The 22,683-nt window shown below is 32.3% G+C and overlaps 1 protein-coding gene across 1 annotated transcript in view; it reads right to left on the bottom strand.

Moving 5' to 3' along the window:
* Window positions 1–22,683, bottom strand: part of Zcwpw2 (zinc finger CW-type and PWWP domain containing 2) — a 125,282-nt gene that overhangs the window by 78,721 nt on the left and 23,878 nt on the right. Inside the window, exon 2 of the mRNA XM_026405334.2 lies at window positions 4,707–5,053. Within this exon, the coding sequence (XP_026261119.1) occupies window positions 4,707–5,053 (347 nt within the window). The remainder of the gene's footprint in view (window positions 1–4,706; window positions 5,054–22,683) is intronic.

Genomic DNA, 22,683 nt, shown 5'->3' with positions numbered 1-22,683 from the left:
TCTATTTAATATGTTTTGAATGCAATTTACCAGCATTTTATTGAGAATTTTTGTATCTATGTTCATCAGGGATATTAGTCTGAAGTTTTTTTCCTTGTTGTGTCTTTGTTTGGTTTTGATATCAGGGTGATATTAGCCTCATAGAATGAGTTTGGAAGGGCTTCCTCCTTTTCATGGAATACTTTGAGGAGTATTGGTATTAATTCTTCTTTGAAAGTCTTGTAGAACTCAGCTGAGAATCCATCTGGTCCTGGGCTTTTCTTGGTTAGTAGGCTTTTGATAGCATTTTCTATTTCATTACTTGAAATTAACCTGTTTAAATCATGTATGTCCTCCTCATTCAGTTTTGGTAGGTCATGTGTCTCTAGAAATTTATTGACTTCTTTGATATTTTCTATTTTATTAGAGTATAAATTTTCAAATTAGTTTCTAATTATCTTCTATATTTCAGACATGACTGTTGTGATATTTCCTTCTTTATATTGTATTTTAGAAATTGAGTTTTCTCTCTTTTTTTCTTCATTACCATGGCCAGGGATTTATATATTTTATTTATTTTTTCAAAAATCAATTTTTTTCAATTGTTTCTTTTGTTTCTATTTCATTAATTTCAGCTCTGAATTTAATTATTTCCTTTCTTCCACTGCTTTTGGTGTTGATTTGTTCTTCTTTTTCTAGGGTTTTGAGACGCAGTATTAGGTCATTTATTTGTTGAATTTTTACTCTTTTAATGAATGCACTCAATGCAATAAACTTTCCTCTTAGCACTGCCTTCAAAGTGTCCCACAGATTTTGATATGTTGTATCAGTGTTCTCATTTACCTCTAAGACTTTTTAAATTTCATCCTTGATTTCTTCTACTGTTCATTCATCATTCAATTGTGTATTATTTAGTTTCTATTTGTTACAGTAGCTGCTATTTTTTATTTTATCATTGATTTCTAATTTCATTCCATTGTGGACTGATAGAATGCAGGGTATTATCTCTATTTTTTTTTAATTTACTAAGAGTTGCTTTGTGGCATAAAATATGGTCTATTTTAGAGAAGGAGCCATGTGCTGCTAAGAAGAAAGTATATTTGCTCATTGATGGATAAAATATTCTATATATGTCTTTTAAGTCTAAATTATTGATTGTATTATTTAGTTCTATAATTTCCTTACTTAGTTTTTGTTTGGAAGATCTGTCCAGTAGTGAGAGGTGTGTGTTGAAGTCACCCAGTATTATTGTATTGTGGTCTATTTGGCTCTTGAAATTGAGAAGGGTTGGATGCACATAAATACTCCATTGTTGGGGCACAAATATTTATAATTGTTATGTCCTGCTTATATATACTTACCTTAAGAAGTATGAAATGTCCTTCTTTGTCTCTTCTGATTAACTTTGGTTTGAAGTCTACTTTATCAGAAATGAGAGTGGAACCCCCTGCGTGTTTATGCAATCCATAAGAATGATAAGTTTTTTCCCATCCTTTCACCTTCTGTCTGTGGATGTCTTTGCCCATGAGGTGAGTCTCTTCAAAACTGAATATTGTTGGGTCTTGCTAAAATTTTAATCCAATCTGCCAGTATATGTCTTTCGACTGATGAGTTTAGGCCATTAACATTCAAGGTTATTATTGAGATATGATTTGTATTCCTGTATTCCCTGTCATTTTGATTTATTTCTGGTTTTTGGTTTGTCTTAGTTTCTCATTTGGTTGTATGTCCCTTCAGTGTACCCACTTCCTCTGCTAGTTTTCACTTCATCCTCACGGAAGATTTTGTTGAGAATGCTCTGTAGTGTAGGCTTTTCAGTTGTGAATTCTTTCAATTTTTGTGTATCATGGAGAGTTTTAGCTTCATCTTCAAATATGAAACTTAATTTTGCTTTATATAAAATTCTTGATTGACATCTGTTTTCTTTCAGAGCTTGAAATATATTATTCCAGGACCTCCTAGCTTTGAGGATCTGGGTTGAGAAATCAGTTGATATCTGAATTGGTTTCCCCCTATATGTAATTTGATTTTTTTCTCTCACATCCTTTAAGATTTTATCTTTATTCAGTGTGTTAGTCATTCTCATTAAAATGTGTCTTGCTGTGGGTCTGCTGTAATTTTGTACATTTGGGGTTCTGTAAGCCTCTTGTATTTGATTTTCCATTCCATTCTTTAGGTTTGGGAAGTTTTCTATTATATCATTGAAAGATTATGCATTCTTTTGGTTTGTATCTCTGCTCCTTCACCTATTCTGATAACTCTTAAATTTGGTCTTTTCATATTATCCCATAATTCTTTGATGTTCTGTTCATGGTTTTTTACCATCTTCTCCACATGTTCAACTCTACTTTCAAGATTACATATTTTGTCTTCATTGTCTAAGGTTCTGTCCTCCAAGTGGTCTAGTCTGTTGGTAATGTTTTCTATTGAATTTATAATTTGGTTTACAGATTCCTTCATTTTGAGGATTTCTGCTTGTTTTTGTTCCATAATCTCCAGATCTTTATTGAAGTGATCTTTTACTTCCCGTATTTTTTCTTTCATTTCACTCCTTATAGTATTCTTCACTTCACATATCAATTTAACTATATACAATCTGAACTCCTTGTTGGAAAGTTCTTCTACTGTGTTATCAGTGGCTTCTATTGTTGAAGCATCTTATTTGTCTGGGGCACTTTATTCCCTTGTTTTTTCATGTTGTTAATGTGTTTTCCCATCTAAAAGTATAGATCTAAGGCAGGACAAATTCTACCCTATAGACCTATAGTGTCCCTGAAGGTTTCCAGAGTTTCACCTTTACTGGTGAGACCAATAAAGAGTACCCAGTGTAGACAATATATACCTTTAAACCTAATAGCTCCCACTATGGCATCTCACATTAAACCAAAATGATGAATTCAATAACTATCTATAGTACAAACAGAATATTTGTTAAACGATTTACAATTTCAAGTGGTGGATGAGAGAACAGAGGTAGTGTAGTATGCAATAATTGAGAGGAAGAAAGAGAAGCTAGAAGTAAAAATTCACAGGAAGAGTGGAAGAGGAGCCAACAGAGATTGTTGGTTGGAGAAAATTTTGGGAAAAAAATCCAAGAAAATAGAAGAGAGAGGAAGTATGTGAATAAAGAGACAAAAATTAAAGACATAAGAATACAACAAAAATGCAAAACACCATTCATGTCAATGTCCTCCACATACTGATGCATAAAAAACATCCTGTTCCAAATATGGTAGAGATATTAGTGAATAAAAAACTAAAATAAAATAAATCTTGCTGGAAAGTCGTACTGTCTCTGCCAGTGTTCAACCATTTCTCAGCCCTGTCTCTGATGTCTCTCGGGATCACCAAACCCAAATCAGTCCTTGCAAACCCAGTGTCTATCCCATAGATCTGGGCTTCAGATACTTCAGGCTCAGCCATGCTGCAGTCCCAAGACCTCAGTGCTGTTCCTACTTACAGAGAGACCACCAGGGATACACTCATGCAAAGGAGCAAACCCATGATGCAGCTGCAAGACCAGGGCCACCAGCACTCTCAGCAGGAAGACACCAGGCTTCTCCAAACCCGCAGGCACCCCCACACTGGACCTCGAGGTCCACCTGGAGTCCCCAGACAGATGCTCTCATGGTGGTAAACCTGCTTGCACGCAGGCCCCAGCCCCAGGCTGGTGTCCCAAAATGGGTGTAGCCACATGCAACCAAATCTGGAGTCTCCCTGAAAGCAGTTCTGTAGCCTGTGGTAGCTGCTTTTTTTAAAAAATTTCAATAAAGAATAATAGATTGGAAAGAATAGAAAATCTATTGGTAATACCTTCAGAAAAATAAAACATGGAAAAGAAAAAAATATTTATATGTAAATACAATTGAAAAGACAAAAATAATTCATGAAAAAATGAATACATAAAATGAATAAAGAAAATAAAAGATAAATAAGATGGAGTTCTGAAATAAGAAAATCAAAGCCATGAGATAGAGCAAATATAGTATTGTATAATTTAATAAAATTAAAAATAAAACTTGGGGCTGGAATTGTGGCTCATTGGTAGAGTGCTCGCCTAGGACCGGCAGGACCCGGGTTTGATTCTCAGCATCACATAAAAACAAAAGCATTGTATTGTTTCCATCTACAAAAAAAGATTCATATTCTTTCTCTCTCTCTCTTTCTCTCTCAAGTAAATTAAAAAATAAAAATAAATAAATAAAACTTGAAATTATAAACTGAAAATGCACACTGAATATTTGGGGAAATCAATCACATATTGGGGGAAATGCAAAACACTGAGCTATATTGGTAAAAATCCATACAAATCTTAAGAAAAAAATTATTTGGGTGTCAGGACAATTATATATGTTCTTTTCAAATATGCACAAAGAATTTACAAGATGCACCACTGTGGGCGAAAAAATAACATTCAGTGGTAGTAACTATTACAGATTTGAATTAGAACTCATTTGTAAGTCAGTGGTACAGCACTTGATTTGAAACCCATTTCAAACTTAAATTGTCTGTACTGAGAAGAAAAAAGGATTTGTACTCAATGACCTAATTTTAAATTTTAAAAACTAGAAAAAGAATAAATTAACCTCAAAGAAATAAGGGAATGAATAATGATAAGACCAGAAGTCAATAAATAAATAAACAAAAGAGAAAAAAAAGTTGAACCTTTGAACCTTTGTAACAAGACTACACCTAAATAATTAGTAAAAAAACAACAAAAGCCTTACCTTGGCCAATTTTGTAATTTTACCAAAACCAGGCTTCCAAGAGGTAGCTGTGAATAAACAATCTTAAATCCACTTTGATGAAGCTGAGTCTCTTCAGGAAAGTCTTCTTCAGAAATAGAACACTCATTATATCTTGAGTCAGCATTCATGAAGCAATACCATGGTTTACTGTGATCAACTTTGGCTGCATCCTCACTTAACAATAATCTCCATTTCAAACAACTTTCATTTTCACATTGAACCCATACTCTGTTTATATACATACTGTTTTCCACTGAAGAATCCATTGCACTGTTACAAAACTTAGTTATTTTATCATTAATTTTTCCTTTTTCCATACATTTAATCTGAAAAATAAGAAAAAGGAAAATAAAAAATAAGCATTCAAAAGTATGAGAGAAAATTCCATCCAAAATCAAAGAAATAACTCTTCTTTGCCTAACATCTCTGTATCATGAAGATATATGTTGAACATGTTTAACTTCCACCCACACAAAAACAAAAGAACAAAATGGAAACATCACTGTGCAAAAACTGCTCCAAAAATAAAAATAAGAAAAATATGATGGACAACATGAGGAGTAGAGATTAGTTAATTTCTATTAACCTACTACACAGCACACATCTGGTAGGTATCCAATATTTTGTGTCAACAGCTAAGCCTTATTGAATGACAAGTATGTTCTAGGTATTATTCTAAGTGCTTTATTTACACATTTCACATAGTATTCCCAATCACCTTATAATGCCCATTTTTACAGGGTATATTTGAGATAAGAAAAGTAAAATTTTTTTAAAGATCCAGAGATATGATAAAGTAAAGGTAAGATTTAAATGCAGGTATTTTAGTTTTAAATTTTGTGATCTTAACTATTAGACTGTATTGTTCCTTGAGTATTCATAAAGCATGGCTTGACAATTCTTTTTCTAATTCTCCAGAAAATCAAATGTAGCAAATTATTTTACCATATAAGATTTAAAATTAATCAGAATTTAAAGGGATTTCTCATGTCATTTACCTTTAAATCTATTAAAAATCCAAATTGTTTTCAGTTTTTAATTATGAAAATGCTACACATATAAAGTTAGAATTGTATGACTAAGCTTCCAAAACATAATATCAATAATAATAGTTACATGTACACTAATAATATAACTAACTACAAGTAAAACTAATTATTGACAACTTATTTTGCAATACCAAACCTATTTTTTAAAAGAAAAAAAAGCCTTTGGTATACCATATCCACAAGCTAGTAAAACATGTAAGTTAACACCATTTAAAGAAGTCTTTAATTCATGAGTTAATCATATATTTAGAAACTTACTTATGCATGTCATATACCTTCCTTGGGCCACTATAAATTGCTTTAGAAATTTGCCAATATATATGTCTTATGTGAATGTGTCCAAAGAAAATAAACATAAAAGAGACCAAACCATAGTTATAAAAATCAAAAATATTCATTGAAGCACTGTTTATCATACTGAAAGAATAGAAAACCTAAAAACAGGAAGACTTAAATATATCAGAAAATATAAAACTTTGCCAATAACATTTAATTTTTACTTGCTTAATTCTTGAACTGGTAAGGAAATTTATAAGGAGCAATGTAAACTGCAATTGAAGTGAATGGATTTATTACATTTCTCTCTTTTACTCTGAAATTTGTTTATGCCTTCTCTCATTTATTCTTTATTTAATTTGTCAGAGATGTTTTAAAAATTAGTTTTGAAATTCAACTTAATACATTTCCCTTATCCCTTCTTTCTATTTTCTTTAGAATTCCTTTTTTCTTTTCATTGATGCTTAATTAATTCATTTCCAATCTTTTCTAATATGAGCATTGAAGGCTTTACTTTCCACTCTAAGTATTACTAAATATTACTCAATTTTAAATATTGAATTTCAATTCTGTTTATCTTTGGGCCGAGGAGTAATTTACACTTAAAAATTTTTGAGAGGGTCTCTGTATTTACAATTTTATTTTAGTCAAAGCTTGCTGATACAGAGACCTGGGGATCACAGCAAATATTGCCACAGTGACCTGGCCAGAATGCAATTGAAACAAGCACAGAAACCCAATGGGATTTAGTTCAGAGATATGCAGGAGAGTGCGACTCATTTTCCTTTTGAGTTTGGTGATTCATGTCAGCTAATAAGAACTAGAATACTGAACAAGCGAAAATAATTATACTTGGGGAAGGCCATATTCATGGGTGGTGAAGAACAGACCCATGGAAAGTTGGTAATCTTGCTGTCATTTTGTAGGCCCCTGAGACCCAAACACCCAGCAGAAATTAACATTTTTCTGGACCTAGAATGCATTGATTTAATCTCTACTAAGCAGATGCCACCTAATAAAATTCCAGCATTCTAGCCACCAGAAATTCCCATTTAGAACTATGTGCCACTCCTATCTTGGAAGTGCATCTATCTAGTCTGTATCAACAAAACTCCACTTGACCATACTTTCCATTTTGTCCTGCTTTACAGGATAGGAGAAATATCTTTGCCAGCTACTCTTCCAAGAGAAAATTAATATCTAAAATATATAAAGAACTAAAAAAACTATACCCCAAACACTAAATAACTCAATTAATTGATGGGCAAATCAACTAAACAGACACTTTTCAAATGAAGAAATACAAATAACCAAAAAATTTTCAACATCTTTAGCAATTAGAAAAATTCATTTCAAAACTACACTGAGATTTCACCTCACTAGTGTTAGAATGGCAGTCATCAAGGATACAAATAATAATAAGTGCTGGAGAGCACTTGGGGAAAAAGGAACACTTAAACACTGTTGATGAGATTATAAATTAATACAATCACTATGCAAATCAATATAAAGTTTCCTCAAAAGACAAGGAATGGATCCACCACATGCTTCAGCTATACTGCTCCTTGGTATTTATCCTAAAGACTTAAAGTTGGCCTAAAATAGTGATACATGCATACCCATGTTGATAGCATCACAATTCACAACAGCCAAATTATAGAGCCATCCTAGGTGTCCATCAGTGGATGAATATATAAGCAAATGTGATATATATACACAATGGAAGTTTACTCAGCTATAATTTAAGAATGAAATTATGTCATTTGAAGGAAAATAGATGGAACTTGACAGCACTATGTTAAGCAAAATGAAAATTAGCCAAACTCAGAAAATCAAGGATAATGGTTTCTCTCATATGTGAAAGCTAAGAGAGGAAAAAGAAAAAAAAAAGTGATGGAGGGTGTTTCTTATGAAAACAGAAGGGTAACCAGTAGAGTACAGGAAAGGAATCAGGAAGAGGAAGCAAAAGGGAAAATACTGGGGAATTAAATTAACCAAATCATATTAATTTATTGTGTGCCTATACAGATATGCACCAAATCCCACTAATTATAATGCACCAATAAAAGTAAATAAAATAAAAAGTAGCAAAAATCACTTCCATATATTGAAAAACTATTTCCCTGCACTACCTCCATGGTTATTTCCTTAGCTCCTCTCTCCTCAATTACGATTAATCTATTGTTGAGTTGTTAACTTCAAAGACCTTTCCATATACAGAACTCTATTTATTGGAATTCATTTTGTATTTATTTATAACATCCTGTTCTTTTCTTAGGTATAATTGCTGTTAGCTGAATTTGTTGAATGTCCTGTTAGCTTACTTCCTTGTAATTTCTGTAAATTTTTAAAGTAAATACATCTCTAACCAAGTTTTATCTGTGGAAATACTTTGTGACTTGAAATGAGTATGAGATTTTGTGTTTACTTCTGTAAGACCCAGAAGCATTACTGTCATGGGATCAATATTTTATTAATTTTTTAAATAAAACAAGTACCTATTACAGATATTAAATCCAAAATTCCCTAAGGGTAATTGATTCTTAAAGCCCATACCATATAAAGGCAAACAGGTATCTTTGTATTCCTTTGTTCTGATTTAAAAAAAGAAAAAAAGCTTAAAGGCCTCTCTAATTGTAGTAAGCCCTTCGACAGACTGTACTATAAGAAGGCAATTCAAGTTCCAATTTTATACTTCACTAGTACTCAAATCCTCATTTTCTGTCAAAACATAAACCCTTAGATTATGGGGTCTACCAACTACTCATCTCTCATTTCCCCTTTTCTTATACTCCCATTCCCTAAATGGGAAAAACAGCATCAACTTAGATGATAACTCCTCTAGTTTTCCATTCTCTCTTCTTTTCTGACCCTTGAGAATTTTTCCTTTTTTTATGGCTCAGCTATATATAAGCAACAATGTTTGTTATATTTCATTACCTCTGATTATACATAGCAGGAACGAAGGTAAGATTATTCATGTTATACGATCTATATTACCAGATCTGGCAAGCTATTTTGCTAGAACTGATAAGCTGTTACACTTTTTAATGTAGGAAGTGAATTACACATTCTGTACATCAGCTTGTATTTTTCATGACATCATAAGTTGTAAACATTTTTAATTACATGAAATATTCCACACAGTTCATTATATAGATATACCAACAATTATTTAAATGATAACTTTTAACCTAAATATTCATTTTATTTGCAATTATTACTACAAATAATATTGAATAACTTCAGTCAGTCACCCAGTCAATCAAGCAATCTGTTTTGAGTGTATACTGTATGCTAGAAACTTTGGCAGTGGTAATAGGATAAAGATGAAGACAGATGTTTCTTACTCTCAACTTTATTCACAAGTGGAAAGTTTGAGAATTCCCCCAGATACTGAATAAGAATCTCTGGGACTAGCACCTAGTAATCAGTTTGTAAAATAACAACTATTCTTCAACAGATGAATGGATAAAGAAAACGTGATTTTATACACACACACACACACACACACACACACACACACACACACACACAGACACACCAGAATATAATTCAGCCATAAAAAAAGAATGACTTGATGACTGTCATTCTAAGTAAAATAAACAGATCCTCAAAACATCAAAAGTCAAATGTTCTCTCTGATATGTGGATGCTAACACAAAACAAGGAGAGATAGGGGAAGAATAGAAGTTCAGCTGATTAGACAAAGGGGAAGGAAGGGAAAGAAGCAGGGATAGACACCAAAAAGACAATGGAAGGAATATAACATGGCTTTTCTATGTACACATATGAATCTCCATAGTGAATCTCCAAATCATGTACATCCACAAGTATGTACATGATCCTAATTAGAATAAAACATACTTCCTGTTTGTATAAATGTCAATATACCCTACTCTCATTTATAACTAAAAAGAAATAAAAATTAAAAATAAGTGACATAATTTTTCTGATGCATATGCTTTTGAAAATTGAATACATGTTTTCTAAAACTTTCCAGAAAAAATTAACAACAAATGATAGGTGTTGCTTGTCTGTAATCCCAGCTACTCAGGAGGCTGAGGCAGGAGGATCCCAAGTTTGAGGCCAGCATCAGCATTTTAGCAAGACTCTATCTTAAAATAAAGAATAAAAAAGGGTTGGGATAAAGCTCAGTGGCAAAGTATTCCTGGGTTCAATCTCCAGTACTGCAGAAAAAAATTAAGCCAAATAATCTTCTAAATATTCTTCCAGTTGCATTCCCAAAGTATCTTATATTCTATTAAGTTTTGTCCTAAAGCTATTTTTGGATGTGTTTCTTATTCTTTTGTTTGTGTCATTTATTCTGCCTTGATTTATTGAATGAACCCAGATATTGTATTTTTGATTCTCATATTCAGAATGTTGGGTCAGAACTACTCAAAATCCATTATGAAGTAGTACCTCCTTGGTTTTAATGACATGAACTTTGCTTTGTGACATAATAAAGAAATATATTAACTATATTTTCAAGAAGAAATAACTTGGTATCTTTCTTCTTTCATGGTTTTAATTGATTAAATACTTTCATTGATAGAAACTATATTTATCTACTTTTTTAAAAGAAGATTTTTATAGTTGTAGATGGACACCATGCCTTTATTTTATTTATTTTTATGCAATGCAAAGGACTGAACCCTGTGCCTCACACATGTCTAGGCAAGCATTCTGAGCTACAGCCTCAGCCCTATATTTATCTTCTTAAAATGACTGAAAATAATTTTCTTTTTCAAAATAAAATCACCCTTAACTTCAATCACATCCTTCCCTGAAAGTAACCACTCTAAATAGTGTGTATTCTCCAGATAATTTTTATGTTTACACCTATTCATGTTTTTATATATTTGATATTTTCATCTTTTGCAATTATGTTTCTGTATTTTAGACATTGTTCCCCTCACTATTGACTTTGCATAGCATTCACAGAATGAATGAAACGTAGTTTATTTGACTAATTCTCTCTCAAGAAGTCTGATATTTTTCCAGTTGTTTATTAATACGGTAACAAATATTATCATACACTAATGAATTCATGTATATGAGCATGTATTCTTCTTGGAAGGATAACTCGAAGTAGAAATGATGGATCAAAAGTTATAAGTATTTTTATTTTAATAGATGATTCCAAATGGCCCTATAAAAACGTCTGTTCCAATTTACACTTTACCAACAACATATAAGAGTGCTGATTTCAGCATTCATACACAACAGATATTAACAATGATTCATTTATTTTCAAATATATTCAAAGAGTTGTCTTACTATAGTTTTAATTAACAGTTCCCTGACTATTAGTGAGCTTTTACTATTTATATTTCCATTTATTGGAAATCCTATGAGATACTCATACGTGATTATTTTCTCTATTTATTAGGTGGAGATGTTGATATATTATGGATATTGTCTGTTTGTTATATATGTTGCAAACATTTTCATGCAGTTTCTTGTGTGTCTTTTAACTTTATATTTTTATCATACAGGAATTTAAAAATTTTTATATGACTTGCATTTTATGTCTAACCAAATAAAAAAGTTTGTTTGACCCAAATTATAAATAAATTCTCTGTATTTGCCAATATATTTGTTTCCTTCTTTCTTACATTTAGGAATTTAACCCATCTGGAATATTGTGTCAAGTTTGGAAATGATGAGATGAAAGACTCTAATTTTTATGTACATTGATTCAAGGTCCTTCTATTCATTTTTATTAAATAACAAAAATGGGCTTTACTAGTACTTAATATCAACTGACATTGGAATACTCATTCAGACCATATGTAAGCTAGCCTAAAAGGGATGTGAGGCCTCCTGCTAGAAAGGTTTGAGGTCCCATAACTAAAAGGGTTTCATGAAGATACCTTTCATTTATTCATTTACCTTCGCCATATTGCGATGTATTGGAGTTTTACTTCTAGATAAACAAGCTTGCAAATTAAATTGTTTAAACTATTCTTCACAAAATGCACTTTTAAAAAAATCTCTACAAAAACAACAATAATTGAGGAATTTGACAATATCAATAATGCAAATAATTAAATTATAAGAGATTTGGAAGTAAGCAAAAAGGAATTGTGGTCACTTAACTGTCTAGGATTTTGTCTATTTTACAACCAATGGACTGCTATAGAGGAGAAAGTACTTTTTAAGTTTGTGGCACCACATCAACGGAAAGCTTAGAAAAATCCATTATGATAGTCTATTATAAAATGTTAAGGGGATTAAAAGATTACTTTTAAATTGTAGATAAAGTTTTCATATTTTCTTAGGAACTTTAGTCTCACAGTGGATAATACTGAAAAGATAAATTAACATTAAGAAAACGTCATTATTACTTAAAAAGTGATACTCATTTTCAATCACATCTAACTTAAACCTCTTGGTATTTTAGATTTGGTATATTTTATCCAGGCTAATAGAATTTGTACTACAGATTATGAAATGCTTATTCATCTTAAGAATCTCACTGTTTCTATTACCTTTTCTCCAACATTTTTCTGGTGTTTAAAATTATTGCCACATTCAAAAGATGCAAATGACAAGGAGAAAGAAAATGTCATAAGAATGCTAGTCTTTGAAGGGCTTCCTACGAATTCATTCCTAAGTAGCCAAAACTTAGGCTTCATAGGGACTTTATGCAGACTTTGACAAATGCAAAGCTGTGCTAAGAACAACACTTGATTTACTCAACTTCTGTTTTTCTACTATGGAACTCAGCTAAAACATTGAACTAGATACTCCATAAAAAATAAAATGCAGAAAACATTGAATGGCTCTTTAAAATTATACAGCCTTAAGTTCACAATTTATACATTAGTTTTTCTTTTCATTAAAAGTCATTCATACATATGTATGGTTATGGACACTCAAGTTTCAGTCAGACAGTTCTACCACTTTTTACTAGGCAAATTAAACAATCACTCTAAATCTCTGGTCCCTTCTTTGGAAATCATAGATTACTTCCTATGACTCAATATTGAGTTCCTAGCACAGAATACTGTGCACTTTATATTTCTTAAATACATGAATTTACCTTTATTTGAACATTAATTCAAACATATACTAAATTTAAGCACTGTGCAGGAAACATGAACATGAAACACTCATTAGACTTAAGTTTACAGAAATACAGATAAAACCAAGTTGCATAAAATCCTTGATAAATTTAACACAATGTGATTAATGTAATAATAAATATACAAGTACTAAGGAGAACATAAATGATAAAACAACTTTTAGGAAAGGTGGAATCTATGAAAGATGCATGGAGCAGCTAGCATTTGAGCTAAGCCTGTGAGGATAAGTAAGTATTCACTATGGCAAGATGAAGGAGGAAATGAACATGTATGAAAAGGAAACCCCATGAACAAAAGCATGAAAGTGTAAAAGAACAAAGCATGCACAAGAATATTGAGTGGTTGAGCATAGCCAGAGCTTTTTCAGGGAAGTAAAAATGGCAGCTGGTGAGGCTAAAAAGAATCCATCCAGGGGCAAGATTGTTAAGAGCCTTAGTTACAGGCATGTGCTGCCATGCCCACTGTTCTTATTTTTTTTAAATCAAATACTTTTATAAAGCTTGAAATGATAAAACTTTTTTTCCTGCCATACCTACTTCCCCAGCAGCAACTATTTCGACTCTTTTAGTTATTTCTTTAATTATTCATCTCTGTATTTCTAAACAATACAGTATTATTTGTTAATTATTCCATAGTTCTTGTACCCTTATCCTCTAACTCCCCAATATTGTTATAATTTTTAGTTAATATTTGTTGTTTATGTTGTAAATATTTAAATATGATCGTATTTAATTTATCTACTTATTTATTTTTATGGTGCTTAGGTTTGAATCATGCTTCCTAGCCAAGGGTTCTACCATAGATTCCTATTCCCAGCCCTTTTATTCCTAACTCTCTATTTTCCTTGGGCTTCCTGTCTTAAATTAAAAAAAAAAAAAGGCTGGGGATGTTGCTCAGTGGCAGAGCACTCTTGGGTTCAATCCCTGGTTACCCCCCAACACACACACAGAAAAAGTACATAGATAATCTTGATCAGAATAAAAATAAAAAACTTTTTAAAAGAAAACAAGAGTTATTACCATGTCAAATAATAGACATTACTCTAGAAGTAAATAGGAGCCATTGCAAAGAGCATCACAAAAATCAGATATCTTACTTCATAGCTTCTATGGCACCAATTTTTATAGTTGAACATTGGGCAAAAAAGTGTGCCTTCAAATTTATGGCATATTAAAATTATAACAGCTATCATTGTCTGTATATAAACAAACTTGGTGAGGTAAGATATAAACTCATTAAAGTGTTGAGAGATGACTGGTTCTTCATGGTATGATTAGACAACCACCACCAGTAAGCATTTCGAACATTTATAAACCACAGAAATTTATTTCTTACAATTCTGGGACTGCAATGTCCAAGGTCAAAGTCTTGAAAGATTCACTGTCTTGTGAAGAAAGAGCCTGTTTGCTGGTTCATTAACTATTGTCTTTGCTGTGTTCTCCACATGGTGGAGGGAGTGAGGGTCTCTTTGGGGCCTGTAAGATGGACACTAATCTCATTCATGAGCATCATGCCCTCATGACCGAATCATCTCTCAAGGGCCCTACTTCCTAATACCATCATTTTTGTGGCTTAATATTATAATGTATAACTTTTGGAGGACATAATATTCAGACAATAGCAATATTACCTGGAAAAGTGGACATCTAAGACTCTGAGTTGAAAGTGATTTAGGAAGAATTCCTAAATATCAAAGACATTTTTAAATGTATTTTTTAATTTATTCTTTTTAGTTATACATGACAGTAGAATGTATTTTGACATATCATACATACATAGAGTATCACTTCCCATTCTTGTGGTCAACATGATGTGGAGTTACATTGGTCGTGTATTCATACATGAACACAGGAAAGTTATGTCAATTCATTCTCCTGTCTCTCTCATTCCCATTCCCTTTCTTTTCCCTTCCCCCTATTCATCCCCATCTAATCAAGTGAACCTCCACTCCTCCATGATCTGCCCCCTACCTATTGTGAGTCAGCATCCAAGTATCAGAGAGAACCTTCAACCTTTGGTTTTGGGGGGATGGCCTTATTTCACTTAGCATGATATTCTTCAAATCCAACCATTTACCAGCAAATGCCATAATTTCATTCTTCTTCATAGCTGAGTAATATTCCATTGTGTATATGTACCATATTTTCTTTATTATTCATCTACTAAAGGGTACCTAGGTTGGTTCCATAACTGAGAACTATTGTGAATTGAGCTACTGTAAACAGTGATATGTCCATATCACTAAAGTATGCTGATTTTAAGTCCTTGGAGTATATGCTGAGGAGTGGGATAACTGTGTCAAATGGTGGTTCCATTTGAAGTATTCTGAGAAATCTTCTTACTCCTTTCCAGAATGGTTGCACCAATTTGCAGTTCCACCAGCAATGTGTAAGTGTACATCCCCACATCCTTGCCAACATTTATTGTCACTCATCAAAGATTATTTAAAGAATTCTTTTCTCAATTTATTTTGCTTATATTTTCTATATAATGTATACAAAAGTGAGCTGTAATAAGTATACCAAAATAAGTTAGAAAGAACTTTTAAGGTAACTATACAAATTATAGGAATTAAGAGTGTTGTGTCATAGTTTAGCATTTCTTTTCCAGTGGTAGATGAAATATGGTGCAATTTATTATTATTTTAATGATACCTGCTATGGACTGAAGGTTTTTATCCACCAGCACCCAGGCACAGGTTTAAACCCTAATCCCCAATTTGATTATTTTGGGATATAGGAGACTTGAGTAGCTAATAAATTCATCAGCATACAGCTCTTCTGATGGGATTAATGACATGACAAAAAGAGGCAGAAGACAGCAAGCTCTTCTCCCTCTGCTCCATCATCTGAGAATACAGCTATGACAGCAATCTAAAAAGAAGGGTTTCCTCACCAGACATGGGATCTGCTGTCATCTTGATCTTTCTAGTTTCCAGAACTGTAAAAAATGAATATCCCTTCTTTAAGCTACTCAGTATATGATAACTTGCTATTGCAGCCTAAACTGACTAAGAAAGTATCTCACATTTAACTTGTGATTTAGAAATATAGCTCTATGGCTGAAGAAAGCATGCATGAGACTCTGGGTTAAATTCCTAGTAGTTAACAAAATATTAGAAATATAACTCTCAATAATGTTATAGGATTGAAAAAATGTAGAGAAATTAGAAGCAGGACAGTCAGCTAGTTAGAAAGTTCCTAGGAGTATACATACAAACATTGTGGACCTCATTAGAAGAGTACAAATAATGTTATAGAATATGGTGGATATGAGAAGTTTTCTGAAAGGATAATAGCAAAGAATTGATAATCCATCATATGTATGTGGGTTTTGCAAAGGGAGGATTTTGCAAGGGGAGGAATGATATACCCAAACAGGTGAAATTTTCTTCCAGTTTATTCTTCCTGTCTTCCCTTTCCACCCTCTATTTCTGGTACTTATTATCATTTTGTTTCACATTATAATGACACGTATTGCCTCCTTCACTCTATTAGACTAAAGCTCTCTGAGAGCAGAGAAATTTTTCTTTTAATCTGAAGCAATGAATGAGTTGATGATAGAAAAAATAATGTCCTCTGGGCATTGATCCTCAAATGCCTAATTGTGTTTTTATACACAGGACTTTTTCATTGTTATTGTTCAACTTCTATATATCTGTGGAACATCTCAGTAAAGGAATAGGGAACACTTTTTTTTATTTGTAACAATGCACGACAAAGCATTACTACTTAATCTAAATTTATTAGAGACCACCAAGATCTGGAAAATGTCAATGAACAATTGTAAAATACTTAATACTGTGTAATTATTATATGTATTTTTAGCTTTCAAGTGAAATTCATGAGCTAAATAAAATAAGAAGCCCATGTGGATTTTAAACACATTCTTTAAAGATTTCTGTATTCAATGAATGTTATTTTGAAATGTCAAAGCAGAAATTTGAAAAAATTAGAGAATAAGATTAATTCTTCTTAAGTTAAAGTATTACATAGTCTCATTGTTCAATAAAACAAAGGGTTTTAAAAAATTTATTTGTTCATTCCAGTTTGTTATGTATGTCAGCAGAATGCATTTCAATTCATATTACAAATACAGAACACAACTTTTGATGTCTCTGGTTGTACACAAAGTGGATTCACACCATTTGTTTCTTCATACATGTACTTAGGGTAATGATGTCCATCTCATTCCACCATCTTTCCTAACCCCATGCCCCTTCCATTCCCCTCCCTCTCTTTTGACCTATCTATAGTTCCTCTATTCTTCTCATGTACCCTCCCCTCCCCATTATGGATCAGCACCCTCATATCAAAGAAAACATTCTGCATTTGGTTTTGGGGGATTGGTTTACTTTACTTAGCATAATATTCTCCAACCCCATCCATTTACCTGCAAATACCATGATTTTATTCTCTTTTAATGCTGAGTAATATTCCATTGTGTGTACATATGCCACATTTTTTTAATCCATTCATCTACTAAAGGACACCTAGGTTGGTTCCACAGTTTAGCTATTGTGAATTGTGCTGCTATAAACATTGATGTGGTTGTGTCCCTGCAGTATGCTGTTTTTAAGCCCTTAAAAGCAGAGGGATAGCTGGGTCAAATGTTGGTTTCATTCCCAGTTTTCCAAGGAATCTCCAAGGAATCTCCATACTGCTTTCCAAATTGGCTGCACCAATTTGCAGTCCCACCAGCAATGTATGAGTGTACTTTTTTCCCCACATCCTTGCCAACACTTATTGTTGTCTTCTTAATAGCTGCCATTCTGAGTAGAGTGAGATGAAATCTTAGAGTAATTTTGATTTGCATTTCTCTAACTGCTAATGATGATGAACATTTTTTTCATATATTTGTTGATTGACTGTATATCCTCTTCTGAGAAGTGTCTATTCAGGTCCTTGGCTCATTTATTGATTGGGTTATTTGTTTTACTGGTGTTAAGACTTTTGTGTTCTTTATATATCCTAGAAATTATTGCTCTATTTGATGTGTATGTGTAAAATTTGATCCCATTCTGTAGGCTCTCCACCTCACTGATTGTTTCTTTTGCTGAGAAGAAGCTTTTTAATTTGAATACATCCCATTTATTGATTCTTGATTTTATTTTTTGTGCTATAGGAGTCATTAAGGAAACCAGGGCCTAATATGACATGATGGACATTTGGGCCTACTTTTTCTTCTATTAGGTGCAGGGTCTCAGGCTTAATTTCTATGTCCTGATCCACCTTGAGTTTAGTTTTGTTCATGTTGAGAGATAGGGATCAAATTTCATTTTGTTGAATATCAATTTCCAGTTTTCCCAGCACCATTTGTTGACGAGGCTATCTTTTCTCCAATATATTTTTGGTGCCTTTGTCTTAATATGAGATAACTGTAATTAATATGGGTTTGTCTCTGTGTCTTCTATTCTATTCCATTGGTCAAAAGGTCTATTTTGGTGCCAATACTATGCTGTTTTGTTACTATTTCTCTGTAGTATAGTTTAAGGTCTGGTATAGTGATGCCTCCAGCTTCACTCTTCTTCCTAAGGATTGCTTTGGCTATTCCAGATGAATTTCATGATTGCTTTTTATATTTCTATGAGGAATGCCAGTGGGATTTTTATTGGGATTGCATTAAATCCGTGTGGTGCTTTTGGTAGTATGGTCATTTTGACAAAATTAATTCTGCCTATCCAAGAACAAGGGATATCCTTTCATTTTCTAAGGTCTTCTTTAATTTATTTCTTTGGTGTACTGTAGTTTTCATTGTAGAGATCTTTCACCTCTTTTGTTGTTTCCCAAGTATTTTATTTATTTATTTATTTATTGAGGCTATTGCAAATGGGGTGGTTTTCCTAGTTTCTCTTTCAATTGATTTGTCACTGATATACAGAAATACTTTTGATTTATTTTGCTGATTTTATATCCTGCTACTTTGCTGAATTCATTTATTAGTTCTAGAAATTTCTTGGTGGATCCTCTAGGTATGTCATCAGCAAAGAGTGATAGTTTGAATTCTTCTTTTCCTATCCATATGTCTTTAATTTCCTTCATCTAATTGCTCTGGCTAGAGTTTCAGTAACTATATTAAAAAGGAGTGGTGAAAGAGGGTATCTCTGTCTTGTTCCAGTTTTTAGAGGGAATGCTTTCAATTTTTCTCCATTTAGAGTGATGCTGACCTGGGGCTTAGTATAGATAGCTTTTACAATGTTGAGGTATGTTCCTGATATCCCTAGCTTTTCTAGTGTTTTCAATATGAAGGGGTGCCATATTTTGTCAAATGCTTTTTCTCATCTATTGATATGATTATATGATTTTTATCTTTAAGTCTATTGATATGATGAATTATATTTATTGATTTTTGTAGGTTGAACCATCCCTGGAATGAACCCTACTTGATAATGGTGCACTATCTTGTTGATATGTTTTTTATTCGATTTGCCAGTATTTTATTGAGAATTTTTGCATCTATGTTCATTAGAGACATTGGTCTGAAGTAAAACAAAGGTTTTGAAGATGAAATTTAGTCAATATGAAGTTTTGTGAAGCATCACTTTTTATTACAATGTGTATGTGTTTGGTGACTGATATATCTCAGATGGTAAAATTACAACACACTCAAGCACTTCTGAAAAAATCAGAATTTAATGAGACAACATGAACTCATACATACAGAATAGGAATGAAGATATGTGACTACTTGTAATAGAAATTGTTTTTATTGTGTGAATGTGATTGGAAAAAATGACTGTTCTTCTAAACAAAAAAAAGATGTCATTATTCTTTTGCTCTTCAACATTGTAGATATAGGAAGTGTATCCATTTTTGGCTACAGAATATGATGAACTCTTCTGGATTTGAAAAAAAATCAACGGCATCTGTTTCACTGTCTTCAGACTCGGGATACTTCAGCATGATGATTTCAATTTTAATCACTTTTATTTTCTAGATAATGTCTCACTCAAAATCAATGATTATAGGACTGTAATTCTGACCATTTAAAGTGTCTTCAAACCATTTTAAAATGGTTTGAATGGTGCCCACAGTGCCATTTTGAAAGTATTAAGAAGATTACAAGATTGCTTACTTGTGCCCTGCCTACCTCCAAGTTCTTTTAAAGTGACTGATGAATTTTAATACAAATGCAACATTTGTATTTTTGTGTCTTAGCTCATGGTGAACTTAATGTTCACCATGTTTATCCACGTTATTGCAAATGGCAGGATTTTGTTCTTTTTAAGGCTGAATAATATTCTACTGTGTGTATATGCCAAATTTTCTTTATACATTTATCTGTTGATGGACATTTAGGTTTTTCCCACCTCTTGACTCATGAATGCTGCTGCAGGGAACAGTGTTAACATTTGTTCCGGATACTGTTTTCAATTCTTCTGGAAACATACCCTGAAGTAGGATTGCTGGATCATATAATAATTCTACTTTCAATTTTTGTGGGTTTTTTTTTTTTTTTAGGAAACTGCATACTTTTTTTCCATAGAAACTGTGACATCTTCCCATTCCCATCAAAAGTGCATAAGAATGTCAATTTCTCCACATTCTTGCCAAGATGTGTTACTTTATGCTTTTTCTGATAATGGCCATCCCAATAAGGTGTCAAATATTTTATTGTGGTTCTAAATTCTATTTCCCTGATAATTTGTGATGCTAAGCACAGTTTCATAAAACTCATTTGTGTGCCTTCTTCATAAAGGTACTATTCAAGCCATTTGCCCATTTTTAAAATCAGGTTACTTGTTTTTTTGATATTGCATTGTATGAATTCCTTGTGTATTTTAGAATAGTTAAACCTTTGTCAGATGTATGGTTTGCAAATATTCTATCCTAGTCCAGATAATGTCTTTTCACTGTGTTGCTTCCTTTTCCATGCAAATAATTTTCAGTTAGAGGTCATCTCACTTGCTTATTTTTTCTTACTTTGCCTATATTCTTGGTGTCTACACTCAAGATCTCATTGCTGAGACGAACATAAAGCTTTCCCATTATGTTTTTTTAAGAGTTTTTTTAGTGTCACATCCTAAATTTAAGTCCTTAATCTATTTTAACTTGATTTTTGTGTATGGTACAAGGTAATGGTCCAGTTTCCTTCTTTTGCTTCTGGATATCTGGTTTTCCAAACAACATTTGTTCAAGAGACTATACCTTCCTCATTGTGTATTCTCAGTGCCTGTGTTGATGTTTTGTTGACTGTATATGCACAGGTTAACTTCTTAACTTTCTGTTTTGTGCTAATATATAACTAATATATGTTTTTGTGCTAATTTGTGTAGTTTATATAACAGTTTTTGATAACTACAGCTTTATGATATAGTTTAAAATCAGAAAATGTGATGCTTTCAGGATTTTTAAAAATTAAGACTGCCTTAGTTATTTGGGGTCTTCTATGCTTCTATATATAAGTAATTTTATTATTTTTCTGTGAAGAATGCCATTGGGATCTTGACAAAGACTATAGTAAATGTGGATATTGCTTTGGGTAGTTTAAATATTTTTTACAAAAATGTGGGATATCTTTTCACTTATTTATGTGTTGTTCTATTTCTTTCATCAATGTTTTATGGTTTTCATTGTTATAGATCTATCATCTCCTTGGTTTATTTCTAAATATTTTATTCTTTTTGATGCCATTATAAATGGAATTGTTTTCTTAATTTATTTTTTAATATTGCTGCAGTGAAATAACTGATTTTTTATATTTGATTTTTGTATCCTGAAACTTTGGCAATTTTTTTTATTCTACCAGTTTTATTATAGAGTCTTTAGTGTCTCTATATTTAGCATCATGTCATCTAAGGACAGAGACAGTTTTACATCTTTCTGATTTTGCTGCCTTTTTCTTCTTATTAATTGCTCTGGCGAGAACTTCTAGTACTACATTGTATAGAAGCAGAAAGTAAATATCCTTGACTTATTTCTGATCTCATAGAAAGTTACTTTTTCACCACTGAGTATGATTGTGGGCTGAGGCCATATGATGCACAAAATTTATTGTGTTGAGGAACATTCTTTCTATACCTATTCTGCTGGGTTTTTAATCATGAGAAAATGCTGAATTTCTCAAAAGCCTTCTGTACCTAGTGAGATAATCATATATTTTCCCTTCATTCTACTGATGCAGGGTATGACATTCACAAATTGGCATATGCAAAGATTGAACCATCTTTGCATCTCAAGCATAAATCCTACATGGTCATGATATATTCTCCATTTAGTGTGCTAGTGAATTGGGTTCATTAGTATTTGGTGAGGATTTTTGCTGCTCAGGAATATTTGGTTTATAATTTTCTTTCTTATAGCATCCTGATCTGGCACCAATATCATACTAATGCTGGTCTCATGAGTTTGGAAGTGTTTCTTTCTCTTAAATATTCTGAAAGAGTTTAATAAGCATTGGCATAAATTCTTTCAATATTTGGTACAATTTACAGTGAACTCAACAGGATTTTCTTTGATGAGAGGTTTTTGATTACTGATTCAATCTCCTTACTTTTAATTGGTCTGGTTCAGATTTTCTGTTTCTTCCAAATTGGTA

Source organism: Urocitellus parryii, chromosome 3 (assembly GCF_045843805.1).
Source record: "Urocitellus parryii isolate mUroPar1 chromosome 3, mUroPar1.hap1, whole genome shotgun sequence".
Classification (NCBI taxonomy): Eukaryota; Metazoa; Chordata; class Mammalia; order Rodentia; family Sciuridae; genus Urocitellus; species Urocitellus parryii.
Note: the sequence above shows the minus strand (reverse complement) of the source record. Positions and strands in the feature narration are given on the sequence as shown.